The 25,638-nt window shown below is 53.8% G+C and overlaps 8 protein-coding genes across 8 annotated transcripts; 2 read left to right on the forward strand and 6 right to left on the reverse strand.

Annotated features, from left to right (window-relative positions):
• Positions 1 to 265: 265 nt before the first annotated feature.
• MFIFM68171_08529 (Short-chain dehydrogenase/reductase-like protein) lies at positions 266 to 1,496 on the reverse strand (the record flags this gene model as incomplete). Its single annotated transcript, XM_071063949.1, has 4 exons — positions 266 to 399; positions 456 to 590; positions 656 to 1,318; positions 1,403 to 1,496. 4 exons carry the CDS (start codon positions 1,494 to 1,496, stop codon positions 266 to 268), a joined length of 1,026 nt encoding a protein of 341 aa, XP_070920050.1.
• A 900-nt stretch (positions 1,497 to 2,396) lies between these two features.
• On the forward strand, positions 2,397 to 4,322 carry MFIFM68171_08530 (2EXR domain-containing protein; the record flags this gene model as incomplete). Its single annotated transcript, XM_071063950.1, has 1 exon — positions 2,397 to 4,322. The coding sequence occupies one exon, from the start codon at positions 2,397 to 2,399 to the stop codon at positions 4,320 to 4,322; it is 1,926 nt and encodes a 641-aa protein (XP_070920051.1).
• A 404-nt stretch (positions 4,323 to 4,726) lies between these two features.
• On the reverse strand, positions 4,727 to 6,334 carry MFIFM68171_08531 (Acyltransferase MbtK/IucB-like conserved domain-containing protein; the record flags this gene model as incomplete). Its single annotated transcript, XM_071063951.1, has 2 exons — positions 4,727 to 4,844; positions 4,923 to 6,334. 2 exons carry the CDS (start codon positions 6,332 to 6,334, stop codon positions 4,727 to 4,729), a joined length of 1,530 nt encoding a protein of 509 aa, XP_070920052.1.
• A 664-nt stretch (positions 6,335 to 6,998) lies between these two features.
• On the reverse strand, positions 6,999 to 8,624 carry MFIFM68171_08532 (Calcium uniporter protein; the record flags this gene model as incomplete). The annotated part of the gene is made up of 3 exons (XM_071063952.1): positions 6,999 to 7,410; positions 7,484 to 8,210; positions 8,282 to 8,624. 3 exons carry the CDS (start codon positions 8,622 to 8,624, stop codon positions 6,999 to 7,001), a joined length of 1,482 nt encoding a protein of 493 aa, XP_070920053.1.
• Positions 8,625 to 9,037: 413 nt separating this feature from the next.
• On the forward strand, positions 9,038 to 9,811 carry MFIFM68171_08533 (VPS4-associated protein 1; the record flags this gene model as incomplete). Its single annotated transcript, XM_071063953.1, has 4 exons — positions 9,038 to 9,148; positions 9,203 to 9,484; positions 9,547 to 9,611; positions 9,694 to 9,811. The coding sequence occupies 4 exons, from the start codon at positions 9,038 to 9,040 to the stop codon at positions 9,809 to 9,811; spliced, it is 576 nt and encodes a 191-aa protein (XP_070920054.1).
• Positions 9,812 to 11,970: 2,159 nt separating this feature from the next.
• YVH1 (tyrosine protein phosphatase yvh1) lies at positions 11,971 to 13,250 on the reverse strand (the record flags this gene model as incomplete). The annotated part of the gene is made up of 2 exons (XM_071063954.1): positions 11,971 to 13,138; positions 13,204 to 13,250. The coding sequence occupies 2 exons, from the start codon at positions 13,248 to 13,250 to the stop codon at positions 11,971 to 11,973; spliced, it is 1,215 nt and encodes a 404-aa protein (XP_070920055.1).
• A 1,354-nt stretch (positions 13,251 to 14,604) lies between these two features.
• MFIFM68171_08535 (Zinc finger and BTB domain-containing protein 48) lies at positions 14,605 to 16,764 on the reverse strand (the record flags this gene model as incomplete). The annotated part of the gene is made up of 3 exons (XM_071063955.1): positions 14,605 to 15,052; positions 15,188 to 16,297; positions 16,370 to 16,764. The coding sequence occupies 3 exons, from the start codon at positions 16,762 to 16,764 to the stop codon at positions 14,605 to 14,607; spliced, it is 1,953 nt and encodes a 650-aa protein (XP_070920056.1).
• Positions 16,765 to 21,961: 5,197 nt separating this feature from the next.
• Positions 21,962 to 23,552, reverse strand: MFIFM68171_08536 (Histone chaperone RTT106/FACT complex subunit SPT16-like middle domain-containing protein; the record flags this gene model as incomplete). Its single annotated transcript, XM_071063956.1, has 3 exons — positions 21,962 to 22,911; positions 22,976 to 23,320; positions 23,468 to 23,552. The coding sequence occupies 3 exons, from the start codon at positions 23,550 to 23,552 to the stop codon at positions 21,962 to 21,964; spliced, it is 1,380 nt and encodes a 459-aa protein (XP_070920057.1).
• Positions 23,553 to 25,638: the final 2,086 nt, after the last annotated feature.

The raw sequence follows: 25,638 nt of genomic DNA on the forward strand, positions 1-25,638 counted from the left end.
GGTAGGGCTACAGTCCTGAAGACAGTTGTCCGCCGCGGAAGGGCAGGCTTATGATCTGTTAACACTCGTTGTGAGATAAATCACGGTAGAAAATGGGTTTCTTATTTGTAGAATGGTACCGGAATTCCAAGTTTAAGTCAGACGGAGCTTTTAGATCCCATTCTCCACGGCGGTCCCGGTACTAGTAGATTGGGCTTGGCTAGGTACCCACGCTTTCCCACGCTTTCCCTCGGCCGTATTTGGAGGCGTCGATTAGATCACCTATTCAAACATCAAGGGAGAACTTCTCGCCAACGAGCTCTTCGCTGAGCTTCCACAGTCTCTCAGCCGCAAAGGGGTCTTTGGCGTGGCCAAAAGGTTCCTTGAACTGGCAGTCGGACAGGTACAAGCCTTTCACATCTGCGGTACCATTGTCAGTTCAAAATATCTAAGGAGGCCCGGTAGGTCTCCCCCACCGTTCAAAGCTGGATCCAGTGCCGCTACAAGTGTGGTCGAGGTGCCCTCATCCGGGGTCTTCCAGTAAGGCGCGACTTTGTAAAATTGAGCGGTCAATTCCGCGTCCTGGTCCCGGCTCAAGTCCGTCTCAATGGCTTGATGGGAATGTGCATCAGCATCAGCGCTACCACGGCTTTAACGGAGGTCTGGCTGAACCTACTGCCTGGGTGCAAGGCGTAAGAAGCGATGCCGAACTTGGAGAGGCGTTTTTGGAGGTATAAGGTGAACAAAATGTTGGCTGTCTTGGATTGAGCATACGTTACGATGCCATTGTAGCCGTCAGGGGCACACTTGGCAAAAGCACCAGGGAGAGGCTTGAAGTGGTCTTCTTCAGGGGGCACAGGCTTGCCTTCGAAGTTGAAGTCAGAGAAGCGAATGGGCGATAGTCTGTGCCCTCCGCTGCTGAGAGAAACGATTCTTGTTGCGCCGGGTGGGTTTATCTTGGCCGCATTGCGCAAAAGGGGGAGCAAGAGGTTTGTGAACAGGAAAGGCCCAATGTGGTTTGTGCCGAATTGTTGTTCGATGCCTTCCGGAGTTGCCTGACGTGAGGTGACAACAATTCCGGCATTGTTAATTAGAATGTCGAGTTTGTCTGTCAGGCCAGCTACGTCGGCAGCAGCCTGGCGAACAGACTTCTGTGAACCCAAGTCCAAGAGAACAGTTTCAACCCTCACGTCCGGGTAATTACCGACTATGTCAGCCGCAACCTGCTGAACTCGTGACCTTGTCCGAGATGCTAGGATCAACAGTTCAGGCTCCTGAGAGGCAATATTGTGAGCGGTCGAGGCACCGATTCCCTTGGGGCTAACACCAGTTATCAAGACTATGTCGGAAAATCCAACGAGTTAACCAAGCTCGCCAAAGTAATATCCTGAGCATGCCGGCACCGCTGCAGAGAAATACTCACTCTTTCTGCCTCGGATTTGATCCGCGAATACTCTAGCAACTTCAGAGCCTGGTGTTTTCTCGCCGAATTCGGCGTGCGACGTCGTTGCCTGCATGTTGAGTAAGTTGAGTTTGGCGGCCCGGGTAGGCAAGGTTTACAGAAATCATGCGAGCAGAGAGAGTGCAATTGAGAATACTTGCCACAGGCCAGAGGAGCACAGTATATTACTATATAGTGATACAACCCTGGGGATCTGTTACTGTGTATAAAACGCTATGCATTGGCTGTGGAGTTACATTTTCGCCCGAAATACCCTGACCCGTCGGAATCCGTCTGCCAGCGGCCGACTAGCCGCTCGTTAACCCTACCCCGCTTAAAACAGCCGTTTCCAACGATAACGCCATGTTGACATCTCTGCGAGTGCAGGGAAATGTTGTCCGTCCCTTGTCCTCAGGGGTTTACCCCGCCATCCCCAACATCCGTCTAGCCGCCGGCAGTTCCCACGTTGAGTGCCAACCCACGCTGGTTGACGTTCACATGACTTAAAGCACGTTATCGTCGACTAAATACCATGCGCTGAGGACTTGGGAGCGTGAATGGTAGGATGTAATTACCTGGACAAGATGGAAGCCGACTGGCCGTTCAACGACGCGAAAGCCCTTACCCTGCTGTTGTGGTTCGGTGCTGGTGCCGATGCTGAAAGTGGTGCGGCGCGTTCGATTGCAATTTTTCCCTCTCCCCATCTCTTTTCTCTCTCTCTATCAAAAAAGAAGAAATTTAAAAATTAAAAGATGAGAATTCTACTTGTTGACGATTGAGACTTTCCTCGGACATTGAGCAACCACTGTAACCCCAGTAATAGGTAGGTCTGTGCGTGCCGTTTGCGAGGTCACCTATCAGCCCCAATCTTGTGCTTACATAAAGCAAACTCCGGAGATTGCTTATCCTCACCACTCGTCGTAATAATCACTGACGCGCCCATCACCATCACTGCATCAAAACGTCGGCACCTATAATGTCGGACATCTCGGGAGAGTCCGATCATATGGGCTACCTTTTCGAGGAATCCGGTCATGACGAGTCGTCCGAAACCAACCAGGACAATGCCTACAACGGCTCCCGTGTCCTGGACCTGGAAGCGGCCGATTCAGGTGACGAAAGCTCTAGCGCAGATGGAAACGGTCCCAATGACGACGCGTCGTTTTCATGGCCAAAAAGCCGTGAACTGCACTTCTTCCCGCAATTCAAGCGCTTCCCTATCGAGATCCGCCAAAGAATATGGGAGTTCTTCTGCCCGGACCTAGTGGCTACCTCGCGGGTATTATGGCTTCACTGCATGCCTAAAGGATCATCTAGGGTGAAACACAAGGCGCAGGTTTCAGAGGGGCCGGTTCTAGAACAACAGACCAGACCCGTTCGCACCATACTCGCCGTTCATGGAGAGAGTCGCCGACTTGCTCTTAAGGTTTTCCCTGACGTCCTTTCGATCCGCAATGGTGTTCTCAGATTCAATGCCTCGAGGGATGTCATTTTCTTGGATCCCATCGACACCATCTTCAGGGAGTTTCAAGTAATGCCCGAGATCCCCGGCTTCACGGAACTCATACATCACCTTGCAGTCAACCCGGCCGTTTTCTGGGTGCTAGATGCACGGGAATCGCAGGCACCTCCGGCGTTCGCATCATTCAAAAGCCTGAAGAACCTCTATTATCTCCTTGACTCGGTTGATCATAGATCAGAACACCTTGGCTGGTGTGCTTCCAACCTTGTGCGGCAATACGAGGTCGTCACATTCGAGGAGCAACCGGGACTTGCCGAGAACTCCCAATACCTATACTGTTGGCCAGACGTCGGAAAATACCGCGCATTTGCGGAAAAGTACATTCCTGTGGGCGTGTTGACACGCGACCTTCAGACTCTTCCCACTGGTGCTGAGGGCATACTACCAGATGGCGTAGAAGTCTGGCCGATGGTCATGTTTCTGAAGTTTGATGCGGAATTAGATTGGTCCGAGCTATGTCCAGGATGGGACAGCGAAGAAGGCGCACATGTAGCCCGTGGGTCGCCTGAAGAAGTGGACGAGGATGAGGACAGTGAGGACGAACCGGACGAGTATGAAAGCGAGGGTATCGACGACTCCGAAATTAGTGAAGATAGTTCGGATCGCGATTCTGACCTTGCTGTACTGGATGAGGACGAATTTCGGACCACCCATCTCGTGCTAGACGGTAATGAGAACCAAACACGGTTCTCCAGCCCAGACCAGTCGTCTTCGGCGGCTCGAGAGCCGGGCGGATCGGAATCTGATCAACCAACGCCATATCGGTCGAGAGTGAAACGTTTAAGAAGCAGGGTCGTGGAATCCGATTCAGAGTACGACTCAGAGGGGACCGTTCCCCGGAAACGTACACGTACCCAAAGTCGCCGGAATCGGATCGCACTTTCCGAAGACGATGACGAAGACGAAGTGAAGGACGAAGGGGAAGAGAAACCAAAGATCCGGGCAATTCGTCGCGTCCGTGCTGTTCTGTCTGAGGATAAGGAGGAGGAGGACGACGATGTCGGTCACGGCGACGATGACGATGGCGAAGGTGATGGCGACAACGACGGTGCCGAACCCCAGATGCATGATGTTGGCGCTGCATGGTCAGGCTTCTCCAGCTCGGCCGAGGATGAAGAATATGCAGGCCGTAGTACGCCTCTAGCCAGACCGTTGAGTCTTGCTGAGAAGCTGCAACTGCATCGCGAAGAGGTTCAAATTGTCGAGTCCGATGATGGCAATTCTGATATCGAAGAAATCGCGAGCGATGAGTACGATGCTCGGGACTATGCCACCTTCCAGGATGACGAGGAGGGCATAGAGATATCAGAAGGTGGCGGTGAGCGGGATGAGTTGATTATGGATGATGACGATGAAGGATATCAGGACTATGAGTACTAAGGGTGTCTCGAGGTGGTTTCCAACGGTTACCCTTTCAGCTTTTTGCTATTCTATCACTAAACAGCCCATGTTCCTCTTTTAATCTTATTGCGGCAGGTTGTTCGTGTAGAGTTACATAGTAATTGCCAGAAGCTCCACTCTGGGCATCGGTAATTACCTACTATACTAACTACTAACAAGCAATAGAGTGAATGATGCGTATAAAATATTACTGTGCATGTTCAAGCTGGCAACCTGGCCTTGCACCTATCGATCCACCGTCAGTTCGTTGGATACGCACCATCTCCGGGCAGCATCCATGGGCGAGATGCATCGACGCGATCCCGATGCAATGAGTTCAACGCATACATCAAACAGAATATACGAATGTAGAATCCTCACCGGTTGACACAACCTACTAGTCATTACAAGGCTGGACCTTCCCAACTTTCCCTTGTTAGCCTTCCAAACCACGCCTGCTTATGGGGGAAGGTGATTTCCTTCTGTTTGGTAAAGCCCGCATACTCGAGGTGTTGAATGAACCTATTTGAGTCGTTAATGTCAATCAATTGCACGAGAAGAACCTAGGTCATGAGAAATGAGCTTGGAAGTACCACCAACCTTGCATTGTCCACCCTCGGCTCCAGACATACGTTCATGGTCCGGTAGTCGGCGCAGAAAAGCCAGTGTACCAGGCTAGTCAGCCAGCTTTGCACCCGGCCACGCGCCCACTCCTCCCCAATCAGAACATGACACCCACGATCCCAATCATCGATGGTGCTGCCGGCATAGCGTCCTAATAAGTCCTCTTTGACCCAATATAGCTCGAAATACCCAAACGGCACGCCATCCCACAATCCGATGACGGGAAAGCTATGACGACTGTGCAGCGCATTTGTCAGGAAATTCGGCGCATACTCGCCCCAAAACGCCGAGACCCGGGGGTTCGAGTGCCATGTCTCAAGCAGCGCCATATCGGTTAGAGAACAGAGATGCGACTGTGCCGGCGGCTTCGGGCCTACGGGTCCCATGTAGGGAACGGGCTTAGGAGACAGGGACGCGACGCGGAAAGATAAGTACTGCCCCACAGAGGGTACGAAACGAGTGTAGAATATCTCGCCCATGCGCGGCGGTTTCTGCCTGAGAGGGTGTCGAATGTGGTTGGTAATGGTGTATTGCAGGGGCGGCGGCGGATAGTATGTCGGGAGGTGAGACGTGCTGAAGAAAGGCCCTACGGGGAACGATGGCATGCTTGGGAGCGGCGCAGGCGCAGGCGCTCCAGAGAGATGGGTCGTATCGGCAATGACAAGCTGGGGGTGAGCCGCGGAATGTTCCCCTGGCGCCGGCGATTGTGGCCGGCTCGGGGTTGGAGATCCAGGGTATGACCGAGCATTCTTACCAGCTGGCTGGAGGGTGAATAAGAAAAGCCGCCCAGGTATCTGCCAGAACATTCTCCGCGTGACAAACATGCTTGCCCACGTATCATCGGTGTCCTCGAGGACTGTCCCTACTGCAGAGCTGAAGCTCGCAATCAAGCCCATTCGTTCTAGCTTGGGTATCAGGTTCCGCCCTCGCAGCACCCCGTCTCGTTTTATATTTACCCGCCACTCGCCTCGCGGGCGGCCACCCTGGGGGGTCATCTTTGAGGCCTCGGTCGTCAGGGTCACAGGCGGAGGCGGTTGGTGGAAGTACCAGTACAGCGTGACCCAGAGCATCATAGCGATTTGTCGCGTCGGGCTCGCGGCAGGCTTAAAGTCGTGGCTGGAGGGGTTCGAAATGGACGAGATGAAGAGGCTATCATTTTGCAACGTTGGCGTCGTGAATGAGTGGACGCGCGGCCCTTTGTCCAGTTTGCTGGCGCTCCCGTCTGCTTCGTCGCCGCTGCCATCTTCAGTATGGATCACGATCGTCCAGCCGATCGGGAAGGCACTGTGGTGCGTGGTAAGCTCGTTGGACTTAAAGAACAGCCCCGCAAAGACGGGGGTGACGGTGATATTCTGCCCGTCGGGCAGGCGAATGATTTGAGGGCCCATTGACTTCACGGCATGCGGGTGCCGTTGAGTTGTGGAGCGATTAGACGATGCCTACTGCTGCGCAGTGCTGTGCACCACAGGCGCCACTGGGTGGCTCTCGAGGATGGCGGGGTAAGAGGTGGGATGGATGCGGGGCACTCCGCGTCAATTTTTGGAGGGTGGTGCTGGATTTCAAGTCTGGGGCCACAAGCCAAATGCTAGATGCGTGCTATTGCATATTCACGTTAGCAGCCGTGGCGAAAACATGGAACGAGCCCGGGTGACGGCATCTTGAAGGCTACATCCAGCCGCCAAATTCTGTGCGGGTATGGGAGACATCGAAACTGGTGATGGGCAGGTTTTGTAGGCAGTCACACCCCTGTTCAGGAACAGGAGATCACCCCACCGTTCGGCGAGGACAGGGAGCATCGAGACTGGCCCGGCTCAACCCGATTACCCTCCGTTTCATGGCACGAGTGACACGGCACGAGTGACAAGTCACGCCATAGAGCTTGAGGTCAAATCTGTCTCGCGTCAATGGACATGGCGCATTGCACAGAGGCCCCCGCTCTGCAAATTTCGGGATCGGCTCAGCCTAGCAGCTATCCTTTAGAATGCTTTGCAGTGGTGTCTTTCCGCGTTCGGAGACCCCGACTTCTCCCGGCGGCTGTGGGCTTTCATCATGTCACGAATCATCGCTTGTCCGGCCCGACTCGTCCTTCTTCTTCCTCTCTTCTTCGGCGAATTCCTCGTCCTTCTGCACTTCCGCCGACCGAGCATTCTTTCCTGTTCTGGACCTCTCATGATCAAGGACCTCCTTCACCTCATCACCGACATCTCGTGCCTCGTCCCAGTCAACGTCATACTCAACGGCGATGACCTTGATCTCGCGGCGTAACGCATTTGCTTCTTGGACTAGTTGTTCCCACTTTTGGGGGTCAAATCCGCGAGCTTCGTAGAGGATGTTTTGCCGCCGTGAAACCGTCACATTCATGGCTGCCTTGTAACTCAAATCCTTGCTGATGTAAAGGAACCAGAGATAACCACCCATGATGGTGGTCAGGCCAGCCAGATACGTTACTGGTTCGACAAGGTCCCTGGACAAACGTCAGCTGCCTGACTTTCCTTGCCCACGGCTCGCGAGCATTGTCGTTTCTGGGCAGCACGTACCAGCCGAATTCGGTATGGAAGGTGACATAGTACACGACTCCCCACCAGCCAGCGAGCAGCGCAAAACCGCCTTTGGCGAGCCGGTTTGCACCTTTGTGCGCCAAGAGGTCACACTCCCGCTTGATATGTGACAGCTCATCAATCTGCCGACTCATCTTGCGGAGGCGACTACGCATGTAGTAGGTCCGGTCATTGAACGACGGGACGCTGACGCGCATCTCGACGTGGTGACCCTCGATTTCGATGGCAAACTCACGCCCGCGCGCTGCATCGCGGATGAAGTCGCCCATCTCCGTACTGTTGCTCCAACGAACCCAATTCTTATCCGAACCATCACGGTCAGGCCCCTCGTGGCCGAGTCCCGAATATGATGCAACATGTGTAGGACCCTCGCTACGAGAGCCCGCGTGCTTATCCCTGTGCCTCGCTTCGGATCTTGTAGTGGGCTTATTGTCACCGCGCTCCGTATCCTCAGCGCGGAAGTATACGCTGGGTATCTTCTCTTTACCGTCCTCCAATACTGGCGGGATCTCGGCTTGAATCAGGCGCTCGACATATGAGAGGGGCTGTTGCGGGTGGATGAGGAGCGCTAGAGGCTGGATTGTGTCGTTGGGTGAGATGGATCGGCCGTGGTCATGCGCGCGGTTGTTGTCCGGGTTTTTCTTGACCGCGATGGGCAGCGGGAGGATGAGCTTTAGAAGTCGTGTTGGAGTGGTAAGGAGCTTTCCTGTGTGGTCGTGTCAGCAGCTGAGGCCCGCAATATCAGGACGCGGCATCAATCAGTATCTCTGGACGAACCCTTTGTAACCGGGTCAACTTCCTTGCTGCCCTTGACCACTGGTGGACTGTCCGATCCATGACGATGCCATGGGCGTTTTACTTGACTCTGTCGGGCCTTCACATCTTGCTCCTGCTCATCCAAGACCTCCTGATCGAGTTTCTTGACTTTTGCGTCCCCCTCAGTTTTGTTCGGTTTGGGGCCTGTCGAAACAGCCCGCCGCCACTGGCGTGTTGGAGTGGACTGGTCGTAGGCGGAGGTGTGATGTGCAAATGGTGACCAGGATCCGCAACGCGCTGGGGGATTCCAACTCAATGAGCCATGTGTCAGCTGGCGCTGTAATCGCCTGAATGCATTATTCATGGCGACCTCGTTAGCTTGCTGCAATTGCTTGCCGGCCTCAAGGACTGTTTGGACTCGAACCTGGACGCGAAACACGCGATTCTTCCAACGAGATGTCCTGCCAAATGTGGGTGACGTCATTACCTGGATTTAGTTGGGCATTGGCATTGAGTTCTGAGCCCGGAAGCATATCTGCCAAAGCGAATCCCGTCCCGTCAGGTCTGGGTGCCATTGGCCGGACGGACATGACCCGACTTTGAACAAGCCGGTCCAAGATCGGAAAAATACAGTAAGAATTACAGTTTACCGAGGAAATTATTACAGTGCTCTTTCCCCCACCAACGCAACCCCTCGATCGCGGCTATTCCGTACCGATTCTATGACCGACACAACAAAGGCGGCGCAACGTAGCGCTCGCTGGGGCTACGCCCGGGATGGCATTTCCTAATCTTTATGCACACCGCAAGGTGGCCGAGGCAAGCGCCAAGCCTTGCGATATCTGCTTCAAGCCCAGCGCCAGCGTCTTGATAACGCCAGACAACAAGGTCTAGCCATCTCCTCGACTACATGAGTCATAACCGTAGACTGACCTTCGCCAGGATTGGTTTTATGTCTGCCCCGCCCATCTCAAGGATACCGGCTTTTGCACGCCCAGGATCGACCACGCCGCCCTCGAGGCGCGTAAGAAGCGGGAGCTGGAAGAGGAGATCGAACGTGTGAAGAAGGAGTACGAGGAGAAGCAGAAGAAGAAGAAGGAGAAGAAGGAGAAGAACGGCACGAGTATTGAGACGGAGAAGGAAGATGGAGCAGGCGATAAGGAAGACGATAAGAAGGGTAGTGAAGACAAGAAGATCGAGGACAAGGCGGAACATGCATCAGCTGTTAGCGTTCTCCCACCACAGCACGACCTGTTCCGTTCCAGGACTGACAACGTCGGATACAGAACCACGAGGACGCACAATCCCCGTCAGTTGAAGAGGAGGAGCCCCGGGTGTTTGAACTCAAGAGGTAGGGAACCCACGCTTGGCCCGTTGCCGCTGTCTCAATCTCGGTGTGCCATGTTTTCAGGCTAACAGGCCGGTACTCGCAGCATGTTCTATCAACAGCGGCTGAGCAAGAAAAGGCAAGCTGAAATTACCAAGCGCAATCGGGAACGGATGCAAGATCCTAGCTTCTTCCCGTCAGTCCCCAAAAACCTGCCCTCGTGAGGCGGGTCCGGTCATCCTTCCAAGCCCGGATACCACGGTCTACCGGCTGTGAGCCGGTAATGGATAGGCCTTCGGAGAAAGCTACGAGATGGCGGGTGATATCCCTGACTCGACCACTTTCCACAGGTCGGAATTGGTAGTCGATTGCTCCATCCACCATGTCAGCTCTCAAGCCGCCCTATTAGCCGGAAAATGCTGTCTGGGAATTGCCAGACGAGCGCTATGCCGACAAATGGGATCCCGGCGTTAGACTCCACCGGTCCTGCGCTGTCAAGCTTCCGTCAATCACTTCCACGGTCCCTGGCTTTTTCGAGGTGTCATGAGTAGCATATCAGGGATTGTGGATTATCTCTCCAGAGCCAGACGAATAACTCCGTTAGCAGGTTAACAACTCGTTGACGCGCCTAGAATGGCTGTGTAAGTATGGGAGATTGGCCTTGGGCGTTGATCCCGCGGTTACACAGCCCATATGTAGGCGCCGAATTGCAAAGATGTCACGTCGTAACCCCAAAGGAAGGCGGGCGTCTTCTCGCTGAGCTTGGATAGTCCTGGACGCACCCATCCATACTACTTGCTGTCGTCATCAGGGCCACCTGCTCGCTTCAAATATCCCAAATGGCGTTTGATAACCCAGGTTTGCAGAGCGTATCATATGTATGGATATGTACCATGCAGGGGCTGTATTATTAAGTGAGATTCTGGGGGAAACTCTACAGCAAAACAGGCGCATTAAGCATGCAGCTCGCAGCATCCGAGACCGGCTCAATTGACCAATACACCTTGCCAAGTCTGTCTTGCAGACTCGTCTTCCTTCGCCGCGGCCTATTTATTGTCCATCTGACAGCCAGCCGTGGAAGGTTCCGTTTGCCACCAGCCCGTGGACCGACCATCCAGAGTTCGAACTACACTCATAGGAAAACTCGAACTTTAATGTTAGAAGTCGCGTCACCTGAAAGAGCTAACGTATATCCTCACGCCCGACTCCATCATGTCATTAATGTATTCGGTTACTAAGGCGCAACAAAGAGTAATGTCCAGGGGGGAAGCTCTAGATATCAAACACTTCAGCATGGATGCCGGAGCTGATGTGCCATTAGGGATGTTTGGTAGCCGAACTGCTGCCGCGTGAGTCGCCTATGTGGAACCTGCAGTGTTGCGCGTTACAATTTGCGTTCTCGCCTGCCGTTGCATCGATAGAGAACCTCCGCTTCCTCAGCAGGGTTTAGTGCTTACCAAGACATGCTGCCACCACATGGCAGACGCCTTCATGCTCATCCTGCCCTGCACAGTAAGCAGTTTCTGCTGCCGGTCTGGGTGCATGCCGGCTGACATCCGCCAGCTGTGCGGTCTGGGCGGCAGGTAGAAGCATCTCAACGGTTGCTGGAGGATTCTCAACCGAACAGTACGAATGCCCCAAATGCCCGGAACCCCCCCCGACTCGAGACGGATCTGCCGTATAAGCCGTGTCGTATGCGGCCAACTTGGCGACCACTCAGCGTGTTCGGTGGCCACAACTTCGTAAGATTCCAGGTTCACATTGCGTAGACTGTAGGACAGCAATGCAAGCCATTATTCTGACGGACTCTTAGCCCCTTGCGCACAACGGTCAGTAAACGGATGTGCAGTAGACGGACGCAAATAGACGAGGAAGCTCCTTGGGACTGGCCTGCGCCGGTAGCTAATGATCAGGCTCGGGGTCTCAGTGACACATTTGTGATAGCTCAACGATGATCTGGCGAAGGTCCGGATTTGGACACAGATATGACCCATCACAACCCAAGATGCGGTTATGTAAAGCAGCATTTTCCGGGTCATTTGTGTAGAGGAGATTTGCGGATGAGCGAAGGGAGGGTGGGCGAGAGATATTGCGCGTGGCTACCTCTCCGGCCACGGCCAGGGGAACCGGACTCCTCTTCGTGCTTCTGTAAAAACGGTGAGAAATGAGCGGCAAGTAAGGCCGAATGATAGGTTTGCGGTGTGAGATTGAAGCATTCAGGAGTTTCATACCCACCTATTTCTCTTGCTCCTCTCTCCCTCCTTCCTTCTTAACTCCGGATAACGTAGCAAAAGTGCGTGTTTTGGGCAGGCACTGCTGTATTACACTGCTGTTTACGCTATGCGCTCGACTTACTCTACTCTCCCTGTATCACAAGTGCTTTTTAAAGATTCTCTTTGAGTCTTTCGGCGTCCATGCAAAAGCCCGCTGCAACGGATGCCGCAGCTGTGCTCGGCGGCATGCGGATGCCTAGGGCAGCCATTCGGTCGGCAGTCGCTGCGACACTGCTGCCGTTTTGCCTCATGCCAGTCATAACCTTGTCGACCTTGCTCTTTTGCAGTGAGAAAGCAGGGGCAACCCAGTCGCCACAGCTGCACTTGAAGCCTTGCCAGGCGTAGCGGCCAATGGATGCCGCGCACTTTGTGTTTGGGCACACGAGACGACCATCAAGCACGCCTTCTTCAAGGATCGGACGCATCCATGAGAGCGCCTCGATAAAGAAGTGGGGGCAATCGGACCGTTCCGCGTTACCCCGGCCTTGATGCGGCACAAGAAACGGGCTGGTAGCGAGCATGCGCCGGCATTTTTTACACCGAAGTGCCATCTCGGTGCCGCCGCTGTCCCTCGTCCCACCCTTGGGCACTCGGTCATCTTCCGATGCTTCTTCGTCTTCGAATCGTATCCAATCAGGTGCCCTCCCGACGCGCGCAGCATCTTCGACTTCTCGCTTGTAGAGCCAGCGCTGGTATATAGGATGTTTCTCGACGGCGTCGTCGCTGTCGGCTGGGCAGCCCATCTCCCACCACAGCTCAAGCTGGCGCATGAAACCGTCGTTGGGCTCAGCCACAGGTCTGGTCTCCCGGACCCACTTGAGCGCCTCTGATACCGCATGTTGGGCTGTCGTTGTCGGGTACGACTGGCCGAAACGATGTGGATGCTTCCAAAGAAGGTATGCAATGATGGCCGAGACGGAACGCGACTTGCCCATGGCGCAGTGGACAAGGACGGCGCCGAGCTGGGAAAGGCCAGTGAGACCCCGCACCGGCCGGATGGCGTCAGCATCGGGTTGCGAGGAAATCTGGGTTATTTCTTGCCGCTCTGCGGCGCAGTGGTTCAGCGCGCGCCCAGCATGGAGTCCAGCGTCGATGTAGCGCACCATCCTAGGAAGGTGGACCAGGATGTCCTGATCTTCCATATCATCGATGTCGACGCTGAGATGCTCAATGTCACGGTAGGCATCGTCGTTCTGGTCTAGTGTATACTTAATGACGGATAGGATATGGGTTATCTTATGCTCCTGGATTAGCCGGGCGCGGTTGACACTGAAAACCCTGCTACGCGTGAGTGTCGCAATCTCAAAAATACGGCGGGTAGACGAAACAACGACGGCACTCACCCTCCAACGTAGAGCTCCTCGGCCCCATTAATCCGATTGAGGGCCATATTGAGCGTATCGTTGCGGGCCCTTTGATCGATCGAGGCTTTGGTTCGGCTGGCCTTTGAAGAAAGTTGGAGGCGGTTGATGATGCGATTTTAGGGCTCTTCTCCCCAGATTTTGATCCTTGCCCCGCACTAGATTACCTGTACAGTACCTACTTGTGGCTTGGTGGGGACAATTAATGGCGGAGGAACAGAAGGTTCACGGATCTGCATACGCGCAAGGGTCGCACTAAAAACCCGCTGAAATGCACCTGCGTCCCTACCTCGGGTAGGGACGGCACTAATCTCCACTGTGTCCATGCCTCAGGTGCTGTACGCTCACTCGACTGTTCTTCAGCAAACCGCTGTTCAAGGATCCCGCATCGACGCCGGCGAAATGCAACCATGGGAATTTCAACTGTCAAGATCATAACTTCGTATCAAGCTGATAAGACCTATTACGCTACCAGCTAGCGCGGCGGAGTCGGCCCTCTTGGCCAGAATCAGCGGCTGAGAACCAGAGACCAGCTCCACAGGACGCAATCTGACGATGACCCGTCCCGAAGACTGTTCCTTCGCTTGGATCTCCCCCGTATAGACCTGGGTGTTGATGCCACATCATGTCCTGTCCGCACGACGTTGTGCAGGGCTCTACGGTGTCGCAAGGGGGAATTGAAGGGCCGCCCTGCTCCCCCCAGGCAGGCGGCGCGTATGTTAGAGGGCGCTGGATGCACACGTACCGGCATATCCAGAGGGCGGCGAGGCCGGACGACGATTGGGCGAACCACACAACAGCGATTACCAGGTGCGTCAGGGGCGATAAGCCTGGCTGTGGCGCTGAAGTAGACGGATAGTTTCGCTCTGGGGTGGGACAGTTCAAGGGATCGGCCAGGGTTAATGCGCGATCCTCTTCTCCAACGAGCCAGGGGCCGCGATCCATCGTCCACGCGAACCCCTCCTCCTCTGACCGGTCATCTCCGCAGGCAGTCTAAATATTTCCGGCCCCCACATCATGTTGAACGACATGAGGGATTGGTGAAGCAGGGCAGGAGTTGTCCGCTTATTTCTGGCCTCATCGATAAGGCAGCATCCGGCTCGGAGCCCTTGCTCAACAATCGTGGCGTAGCTTAAGACGCCCACAATTCGACGACGGCCGATGGGCCAGACGTTCTCTTCGCGGCGCACTTCGTTGTCCCGGTCGGTCGCCGAAGAGCCAAGCGAGCCTAAGAGGTAACCGCGGACGCAGCCATAGCCCCGGCTCGTCTTGCAACTTGTAACGGACCGAGACTGTGAACTGGATACCTGCCATTGCCGATTGCTCCTCCAACGCGCCGTAATATCTTCCAATCCATCGAATTCTGCGTGGACGCAAAATTCTTTATCTGGTCCCAACCGGAGGATCCTCCTCCATCATGCAGGCGTTCTCAAGCATGTTTGTCCACTTCCCACTAGCGCCGGCGTGGCTGTGCTTAAGGTGCTGGCGGAAGTGGTCGGCTCGGTAGAACTTTTTGCTCGAGTTGCACTCGCCAAATTTGTGCACGTCCTGGAGATGCCGGATGCGATCCTCCAAATCCTGTTCACTCACACACGAGACGCCTTGGTTCTGCCCCGTCCTGGGGAACTCGTCCCCACAGTATCCACAGATGTCGAATTCACCTGGTTTTGCCGTGCTGTCATGGAACGCCCGCTCGTAGCTCGTCAAAGCCGAACACGACCAGCTGTGTCGCCGGACATGCAGAGAGTTTTGGTGCCTCTCGGCTTCGTTCTTGTTCTTGAAGCGATTCCCACAAAATGAGCACTCATATTGTTTTTCGGCCTCGTGGACCCTGGAATGGCCGGGGTAGTTAGACACCGCAAACGACATCGTGCAATCGACAAGAAAATTGAACTGGAAAGAAACAAAAGGGAGAAGAACGAGGGAGGGGGGAAAAAGAAAAAGGAAGATTGAGACTTGGATGTACCTGAGTTCTTCTTCTGTCTCAAATTTCTTCGGCTTCTTCGGACAACACTCGCACATATAAGGGCCTTTCAGCTTGGTAGCTAGGCTGCTGGGATTCTTAGGAATCTCGGCCAGCTTGCGCGGTGAGGCGACCGACCGAGGCGCCTGCCCTGCCATCGGCTGTTCACTAAGCGTTCGCTGGTGCGGTGACTGTGCCACACTAGAACGTCCAATCGATGGGCGTGAAGTGGAAAGACTTAGCGGGGTAGTGTAAGGACTTCCGCACCCCATAGGATCGGTTGGAGACAGCCCGCCGGGAGACAAGGGATTTGGTGAACGACGCCCAAACGAGCCTATACTTGTTATGCTGCTTGTGGTAAGATTGCTGGTATAGCTGCCGCTTCGACTGGCCGAGGATATGCTTGACACCGAGTTTTGAGGCATGACGAGCAACCTGGGAGTGGGTGAGCCTCTTGACAGGAGGCCACCATCTCTCCTCCTGTGTGGGTCATTTGCAAGAGCCGCATCGTCGCTGGGCGGTGATGATGCCCGGCGCTTCTGGCCAGGCTGGTAGCACTCTCTTTCTCTATCACGCTCTCGCTCCCGGTCTCTGTCTCTCTCTTTCCACTGGTCTTCGATGTTCAAACTGCGCATGCGTGAAGTTTCTTCCATTGGGAAGTCTGTCTCATCCTCGCGGGTCTCATGGTTGCCGTAGGCCAAGCCTGGACCGTCGTCTTGTATTTGAATGCCATGTGGCCTTTGAGTCCGGTAAAGAGGCGAGTGCTCAAAGTCGCTGCAGTCCGCGCCAAGTGGTAGCCGATAGTCGACTGAGCCGCGCCCGCTGCGGTTGAAGGATGCGCTGTTGATTGGTGATGTGGCGGACATGGCACCAGGCGACTTTGTAAATCCCGAGTCAAGGAACGTTTGTTTAGTCCGGTGCGGAAGGGAGACAGTCGTCAACTGGGCATGGTTTGATCGGGACGGCGGAAGGTCGTTGACCGAGGCACTGAGACCTGATCGCCGCGCGGGCCGGTTCAATCTGCTTAACATGGAGTTGTCGATCGAATCACCATTGGGGCGGAAGCTCTTCATAGCGTGAAGGCTAAACGGCGAGGGGAAGTCGGCCGGTGATCTTGAATGCCGCCATAGCCAGTCAGTTCACCCGACCAAACAAGTCATAGAACTTCCAAGAGGCCAAACCTACCTTTCGAGACTATGGTACCCGTCGTCGGAAAAGTCACTCTTGAAGGACAAGTTGCGCCGTGTAAAACTTAGGCCAAACGGATCACTGTGCCGGCTCCCGTACTCTTCCAAGCGCATATTCTCCTTCATCGGTAGTTGTGGATCGCCAGGGCCGTTGAGAAAAGGATACCGAGGGGGGGGTAACGGCGGAGGCACGTCGTTTAGGTCTGCGCCGCGTATCTCCATAGGATTCGATGCAGCCGACGGCGAAAGATTGTTGGAGAATGGAACGGCCCTGCTTGAAGGCCCAAAGGGTCTGGAGAGGCTCTCATCGCGACTTGATATTGACGGAAGGGGACTGACACTCAAATCTCTCCGCCCGTATCGAGATGACGGCTGAATTGGGATGGCGTCCATGGCGTCGTGTAGCCCGTATTGTGCTGCGCGCTGGTCAAGCACGTTGGGTCAAAGGAGGTGACGAAACGGCGGGAGAATGGGGGAGCTGAATCGCGAGGCGACTGTCGCCTCGCCACCGCCGCCGCTTACGAGGCGCTAGCTGAGCCGAGATCCAGTCAGGGGGCAGAGGAACAATTGACCTCACGACCGGCAGCTGGCGATATGGGAGTCCTCAGTCGTTGAAGTGTCCACGAGGCCGGTCTTGTCCTTGTCCCCAACTGGGATTGGTTGCGATCAAAGGCTGAATCGAGTCCCTGGGGGTGGCGCTTCGCGCATCAAACCTGCAAAGCGGATATGGAGCAAAAAAAAGAAAAAGAAAAAGAAAAAAAAAAAAAGAAAAAAGCAGAATGCGACGGCGAATGGATTCGCGTTCTAGCAGTGATGATTCCAAGGAAATAAGGAGGTGCCGCGGTTCGCCGACTACAAGAGTTCCGGCGTCCAGGCCATTGGAGATAACTAGCGCATTCAGGAGAAATTGCGTGTGCTGGGATTGCTGCCAAGGGAGCGACGGTGTCAAGCGACTGGAGACGACGGCGAGTCGGGTCAATGGGGTTCAGCCCAGCGGATGGTGGAGCCAGCACCCCCAGTTGTCAGCTGAAGTTGGGAGTTTTGAACGATGAGATCGAAACGAGACTGTCCAGCACGGTGTGTGGTCACTGCAAACTCCGCACCCTCTTTTCGGAAGCTAATGAGGTAAGCTCGGCGCCACGCACCGTTCTTCGATCACCCGAGGCTTCTCAAGCGTAGGGCTGCCGGGGAACTGGAGGCTGGCGGCGAAGGGCAGGAAGGGTGCAAGGGACAGAGCCGCGCAAGCGTGAGGAGACCGAAAAAAGAGAGGCAGAAGGAGTGTGCGTCACTGATGAAGGCAGTCGAATGCCCAGCTTCCTTAGGTAACTTCCGCTTCCATGGAGGGATGGGGATGCTCTTCAAAGGAGCAGCTGCAGCAACACACATTACCCAGGCTTGGTGACACAACACCGTCGCGCCATCCCAGAAAGATCCACTCGAGCTGTAAGGTGCTTCAGCCCAGACATCAGCAGGGGTGGTGGCCTTGCAGGTTGGACTCGTCGTGTGGCACCCTGCCCACGCCAATTTGGCAGCTGGTTCCTCGTACATTCCTGGAGAAAAGCGTCGCCCGTTGGGGGTTGGGGTAGAGGAAATAGTAATTCTGTATGTACTGGACACTGGGTCCCATTACCTCGCCTCGCCAGGATCTTCCAACTGAAGCTGGGCAAATGACCAATTCTCGGAAGCCTGCCGACAAGTCTCTCACGCCCGGCTGTGGCACGCTGTCTCTTGGCTGACTGACAGGTAACTTAGCGCTGTCGGACTGGAAACAGAAATCCTGCCCAATTGCGACAGGTATCCTGGTATCGACCTTGAGGTGGGGTATTGGTACTGGTAATTACAAGAAAAATCGTGCCCATCGACCCAGGCATGCGTACTCGCGAGACCGTCGTTCCCGACAAAGTAAGTCAGTTGGTCGCAAATAAACCCTTTCCATAAAGCGGGATTAACAAGACGTTCTGTCTTGAGGATTCCGCCCGCCTTCCAAACGAGCTGCTAAGAGATGTCAAGTCGAAATAAGTGTTAGCGGCCGTACGTCTAAGGCGAGACAGCTTTGTAGGATGAATCATCGATCCTTCCAACTTGCTTCCTCAGCAAGAGCGCTTTTGCCTCAGAGGATTCCAGTTTTGCCCGAAACGCAGCAACGGTAGTGAAATAATAGGAGAGTTCCAGGGCGCCCTCGACGACAAATCTGGCAGGACCGAGACCGTCGGTCGGCGAGCTCAACTGTCCTGGAACCCCTGTCTCATTTGAATGGGGTTGAGGGCGGATCCACGGCAAGCGTACCAATTAACCGACGTGGAAACCGCCGTCATCCCGAGTCAGCCTACCCATCCTTCCTTCGGGCCACCTGATTCGGCTTGCCGGCAGCAACGTCCTGTAGAGTACATGCAAGAACTTGGATATGATGTACATTGATTGCAATGATGGTCAAGATACCCTCTCTGTCGCGGTGCAGATACCAGGCTGCTGCCTCGCTGCCAGGTAACCGTTCATCTTGGTCTTTGCCCCGCGGCGTTGATCAGCGCACGGGTTTTGGAAGTGGAACACGGCTTAAATGGCCAATCCACTCGCGCCCTCCAGATCCGATGTTTGAAAGTACAACGGGTGTGCTCGGTAGATACAGGGACGGTTTTCGGGGTATAATGAACGGTGACGCTGCGCGGATATCGCATGCCCCCGCTCTTGCCCTACAAGGTTATTGAGCTCACAATCTCCGACCCCTCCGCTGCCAGGCGCCAGGACATCCAGAAACTCGCCGCACTCGGAAACAGAGAGGAAGGCTCGACGCTGAACTCTCCGTTCTCTTCTTCCACCAAATACTCGCGTCTTGAATCTCCTTGTGCTTTCACAACGGGGTTGCGAATTTTTTTCCCATCGGGTTCCCGGTGCCCCGTTTTACAGTGACTGCAGCGTGGACAGCTCACCGCCAGATTTCCGGTTGCAGTGTCACCCTACCTTACCGTTCCAGGAACGGAGCTAGGGTATCAGGCAAACGTTCCTTAGGTGCCAGTTTTCTCAAGTGCCTTGCAGGGCTCGCCGCTGCCAACACGCTACAACTAACCTTCGATAGCTAGGCAATCAATGCGACGTAGGTGCTTACCAACATGCTTCCTCTGATAGAAGCCCGGGGTGTTGGCGAACCACATACAGCTCTGCTCGCTCGAACCGCACAAATGAATGGTATTGTGGAGCCGGTTGGCTGCTTTATGGTCTGGCGGCTTTTTGTGTTGGGAGAATCTCAGCCCTACCGTGGCATGGGGCTAAGCCAAGAAGTATTTCATCATCTGTGCGGTTGCCAGCCGACTGGCGCACGGATCACGGCGGGGTTGACGGAAGCCCTGGGAATTACAGAAATCAAGGCCCACCGAAATGCTAGCGCTGCCCCCTGTGTAATTACAGTACCTCGACTTGCGCAGCGTAGCACAGAAGGGCCGTCAATTCTGCTGGGCCCAGAATTGTGTTGATCAATGCTGCTTGTTCAATGCTATGCTAGGTACTATCCCCCATTCCACATGACGCGGCGTATTGCCCACCCTCCGCAGCCCGCTATCGCAAAATGATTCCATTGCGGGGTGGTGCAACGGTTTCCGGAGATAAAAGACCTGTAGGCAACCCCAGGTGTTTTCAACTCACAGGCCGCATCCCAGAACAATCATGCCAACCGACGCTCGGTCCCGCCAGTGCCCATAAGGCGGAACCCTTGAACAGCCCGCTCCAAAGTTTCGCTCCTGGGCTGCACGGACGAACTTGGCGACCTGGATCCTCCATTGCCCTGTAGGGTTGCCAGGATCGAAGTGAAGTTGCATTCTTGGTGGGGTTTGCCCCGCTGCCCCGTGCGGACCAGATTATGGTAACCGAGGGCCAAGGGGTTAAAAAAAAAAAAAAAGACAAAAAAAAAGAAAAAGGAAGAAACTGACAAGAGATTCCAAGACCAAAGTCCGGAGATGACCTGGTGCGACGCGTGAGCATGACTAACCCGATGGCTGCCTCAGCTTCCTCGCTCTGGTAGTCATACAGCAATTGCTGTGATTCTTCAGCGACTTTAGCACCCCCGGATGTACGTTACCCATCTAGAAGTAGCTACTCGTACATACACCTGTACCCGCGGGAAATGATCCAGCCGTGGTAAGCCGGACATTTTACCCCATGTTATATCAAGATCAAAATGTCTAGTGAGAGGAGAGGGAGAAAATGAGAGCGCACTTTCATCCCGTGTCCCACCTTCCCTTGCATGGGCCAAGAAACAGTATACGTTTCCCCCCCATGCCTTGCAGATGGTGTCGAGTCAAATGACAACCGTAGCTGCAAGCAGCAGACAGCACCCTCCCGGGTGGGGCGGGCAGAACCTCTCTTTGTTTGATACATGTCATAAGTGCATGGGTTTCTAATGGTATAACACCCCTAAAAGTTCTTTCTACACAACTTCCGGCTACCCCTGACTCAGTACAAACTCCCAATATCCAATCCCACGGGGTTTTTTGCCTATTTCATCCAGTTTTGTTGATCCGCCGGAGTATAATCAGCGCTGAGGATGGATGCCAGTTCGTGATGCGGAGCTATCCACTTCATTCCTAGCCGCCCAGGCGCTAAATCGCGCCTAGCAGGGGTACAACCCACAAGTCTCCCAACCATACCCCACGTGTGTCATGTTGAGCACGCGCGGCAGGTTACCTCTTTTGAAGCCGTTCACCCGCACTTCGCATGAAACCCGTATTGAGATTTGCATGCGTCTACCGAGAGGCTCATACCTCAAAGTCGCCCGGTTCCGCAAGACAGTCCATCTCACATATAACCCTTAAGAGGGTTGACGCAGAACCTAAATACGGTTCCCCTGACGACTACCATGAGCGTAGAACCTCTCCGTTGCTGCCCGTCTAACTTGACATGTCCCTATTTCAGTGTAAGCGGAAGCTAGAGTGGGGAAAGAGAGATGATTAATCTAACTCTAAATGTACTATACCCTTACCTTGATATTTGTGCCTTTGCCCCGTACGCATTGCTCGTGCTCTATCTGTCTATCCCTAGGATTCTCCTTGGCTACATTAAGTCGAGTACTACTTGTTGAGCCTGATAACTTTCAAGACGGTAAAAGCTACCTAGACGACCGTTGGGCACCCCGCATCGAAATAACTGATGAGCGTACGATATTATTGAAAGGTCAGTATCGGGCTGTAAATACTTAGAGCGAAGCGAAAGGGATGAAGCCGTTGTGACAAGGACAGCGTTGCTAGAGTTCCCAAGCCTTGCGTTGAACTTACTCCGGCCTCTCATGGCCCCGCGCTGCAGTCTGGCGTACCAGGACCACTTTCGACCATCATATCTGTGACATTGGTTGCAACATACATCAGGTTTGATCCAGAACCTTACGTCTACCCTTAGCACCACGATCTGTACTTCAAATGCTGCTCCTTAAGTGACTTGGAGCCAAACCTCTTTCCGCGTCACTTAGGTCTTCTAACTCACTTCAGGAGGGTCATCAGATGCCAGTCCGCACATGTACGCAATATATCAACCGGGGCACCAATCCCTGCGTCGTAAACCGAATGGGCTTGTCTGCTAGCTTTAACCAAGACAGACCGGTCCTCTACTACGCATCGTCTTCCATGCCCTCTTCAACCTCCTCTTGTTCATCTTCCTCATCATCTTCTTCACTTGACTCCCCTTCACCTTCACTCTCACCCTCACTTCCAGGATCATAGTCCTCCTCCAATTCGTCTTCTTCGTCCTGCAGTTGCTGTTCAGCCTCGCACTGAGCCCGTTCCAACTCCGACATTGCCTCTGCGCCCCCCCCGGCGCCGTCCTCGCCATTAATTTCATCTTCGCTGACGGATTTCTTGCTGTTCTCAACTAGCTCACGCTTCGCCTTTCTGCGCTCCGCCATGCTCCGGTCGGCGAGGCCATGGCGGCGTACATATATCTCATCGATTCCCTGGTAATCCTCCTGATCAAGCATGCCAAACTCAATCTCCTTCTCGGTAGCACTGCTACCGTCACCGGCGACGTGGTCCTCTAACTCGACGACCATATTGAACGTGCGCTGGAGGACATTGGTGTAGCTGACAGCTACGATCCGATCTAGAGGCAAGAAAAGGATCGGCTTCTTGAAACCCCAGAGGATGCCGGTAGGAAGAAAGAACAGGAATCCGTCCTTGCTGCCACGAAACGCTTTCACGTGTACCGCCTTCTCATTGGGCCGGTGGAGCTGCCGTGCCACGCTGTGGAACACCTTGGGGTCTGATGCAATCAGTTGGCATGACCGATTGCCCGCTGAGCGCATCGACGTTGTCAAGGCCCAGTGGAACAAACTGCTATATGTGTCGGAAACAGCCTCGGCTGTCTTGGCCAAAGAACCACCAACGCTACCAGGCTTGGGCGCAGTAATTGGGATTGTGAAGACGAAGGGCTCGAGCGACTGTTGCTTATCGACGGAATTGCTGCTGGCTTGCTTGGATGTTGGGAGATAACTGTCGCGCGGGAGGACGACGTAATTATACTGGGCTTGGGATTTGTCGGGAACCGGCAGGTAAAAGGCATGTTCTAAAGCCCCAGTCGGTTAGCCAAAACGGGAACGATGAGATATGCCGCCCAAAGCACCACATACCGATGTCTTTCCATTGATAAACAATGCCCGCAACCGGGACCGAGGAACCTGAGGCCCGGGCATATAAAAAGCTCTCTGTGAAGCAAAGGTCGTACTTTTTGCGCTGTGGTGCTGTAACCGAGATGTCCTTGATCTCGAGCAGTACCGGCTCGGCAGCAGCACCATCGACGCCTTTGCTAGATGTTGCCAGCAAGGACCCCCCCGCTGTGTATCCGTTTGACTCCGTCTGGGCGATCTCGATCCGTCTTCTCTTTGCCGCTGGCTCATCCTGTGCATCGGCGATGGACAACCGCTCGTATACGAAGCTCGCGATCTCGTTGAACAATGTTGTACGAGTTGGAGTATCTAGTTGAACGATGTACCGCCAACACAGTTTGTTAGCAGACATATCCTGAGCGCTCAGTGCGCTAGAGTTGCGCTGCATTTTCCCGCTTTTCCAAGCCCGTCAGGCCAGTTCGAGCAAGGCGTAACATAAGTAAGGTGGAAACATACCGGCAGCTTTCTGAATGCCTGCTAGGATATCGGGTCGGGCTTGGAACACGAGACCCAGCGTCTGTACATCAAGTTTCGCAGCCATGGCAGGCACGCAAGCAAGCACAAAAAAGGCGCGCGGCAAAGATTGGCTATTGAGGTCAACTTGGCAATTTGTCCGTATGGGATATTGCAGTTCTGAGAGACCTGGCGGAACAGGCGTTTGCTATCGAGCGCTAGCGTTGGTGTCGTGTCAAAGGCGCGTTATTAATTCCTGCTCAAAGGAACTAAACTGGCAATTGAGGAAAGTGGATCAAGCTGGATGTCCTTTCGCGACCAAAATAAGCGACATCATGTGACGTCAGGGGCATACCACCCACACACCCTTGTCCGCTTGGGTGTCTTAAGCCCGTATCATCTACATAACCTTTGAAGATAGCATCAGTTCAACATCTCCCCGGCCGCCCTGATTTCCAGCCTAGTAGAGTGGGTAGAAACTGCCTTATTCATGGCTTCCAGCCGTGCAAGGTCGGTCGCCAAACAGATCAACCCATTCTCTACTCCCTTCTTTGTCTTCCCATAATATAGCTTTGCGTGTTAGCCCATAGCTGCATAAATGCAATGCGCTCTAGCCGGGGTGACTTAAGAGTTATTCTCATTAGACGACATATCTTTCTCAATAAAGGTCAGCCAAACATGTCCGATGGATTTGCCCTCCGCGTCCTCCACAACCCACCCCTTCCAACCGGATTTAGGTTCGGTTATATCATCACGGTTGGGGAGGGAGTGATTTCACGTACCTGAAACACATGGACAGAACGTGCTGGGCTTCTGATCGTCATTATCTATCAAAGATCTTTTGCCTTTTGTGAAACGTCGTATATTAACAAAATGATTACCTGTCCACTGCCGAGCCACTCGGGGTGCGATGGATCTGATCTCTATAGAGTGACCTACCATAGAATTAAGGTTCCTGTCGAGCTACCTAACCCTATGATGATTCTAATTGGATACTAAGTAGCAGTCTGCCGTATCTGCTGACTTTACTCTGTCTAAACGCCGTACCGAGAGTCACAACGTCGCTCTTTGCGTAGCTAGATACAACTCGCTCGGGCTTCCGCTTCCTAACGAGTGTATAATCTGCTGCCTTGCCTAATATGTCTATACCAGTTGTCGGAGGCACTCGAATATTGTATATGCTCCTCCCTTTCTCCTCTCGCTAACACTCCCCTACTACCTCACCGATGCAAGCTAAGGTAGCGCTATCAGGCCGCCATTCTGCATGATACAACTCGGGTACCCGACGTATCTGATCAAATGTTCATCACTGCCAGCCAATTACATTGGAACAGGGGGCATAAATATCCGGGCTATCCCCAACTTCCACTCAAGGGGTTGTGTTTACGTTCAACTACTGCATTCGATCTCTAACAGCCGACAAATCAACCCATAGATTTATATGTCTCTACACAAATACGTCTATCACATCCGTGTTGAGGATGGACACACCCTACGTACCCGCCTCCGTACCCATAATGGCAACCAAGTTGACGCTGAGAATAATAGCAAGTAAACCCAACTACTGTTATCCCGCAACACTACTAGTTCATCAGTCCTTTGATGGAAAAGTCGAGTTCGGGTAGGGTGGCAAGGATTTCTCCCACAGTGTTGGAGTCATTGAGATGTTTATGGACGAGCACAGCGACGACCCTCCTTGTCTGTTCCCTGTGCTGAAAGATAGAACGGAACAGGCTGTCGGAGGCAGGATTAGACTGGCCTAACATATTAGCAATGAGGACGGGACTTCAAATTCGGTAGGCTTATTGTATACGGTAGATGAATCGACGTAGCTAACTTTGAGACACAGTCTAAGCGCTATCGCAAGGTAGCATCTTAGGAACTGTGAATGGTAAAACTTGCACATATAGGCTAGGCTAAAAGAGCTAGAGCGAAGATTGTCTTAGACCTATACTCTAGGATACTTATATCTAACAGAGTTGCCCTAAGGTAGCAACTGCCGTTGAATTGGCCTGGTACATTAGCATCGTAGACCGCAGAAGGTGCAGCAGTCGCCAGGGAGAACATGATGCATTAAACCTCTAAGCAACTGACCCGGCTGTATAGGAGGCCTCCTAGTCCGAGCAGGGGGTCTTGGTCATGATGTTACTATGCCTTGACCGTATCGCCCAGCG

This window comes from Madurella fahalii, assembly GCF_045866475.1.
Source record: "Madurella fahalii IFM 68171 DNA, scaffold_4, whole genome shotgun sequence".
Lineage (NCBI taxonomy): Eukaryota > Fungi > Ascomycota > Sordariomycetes > Sordariales > Madurella > Madurella fahalii.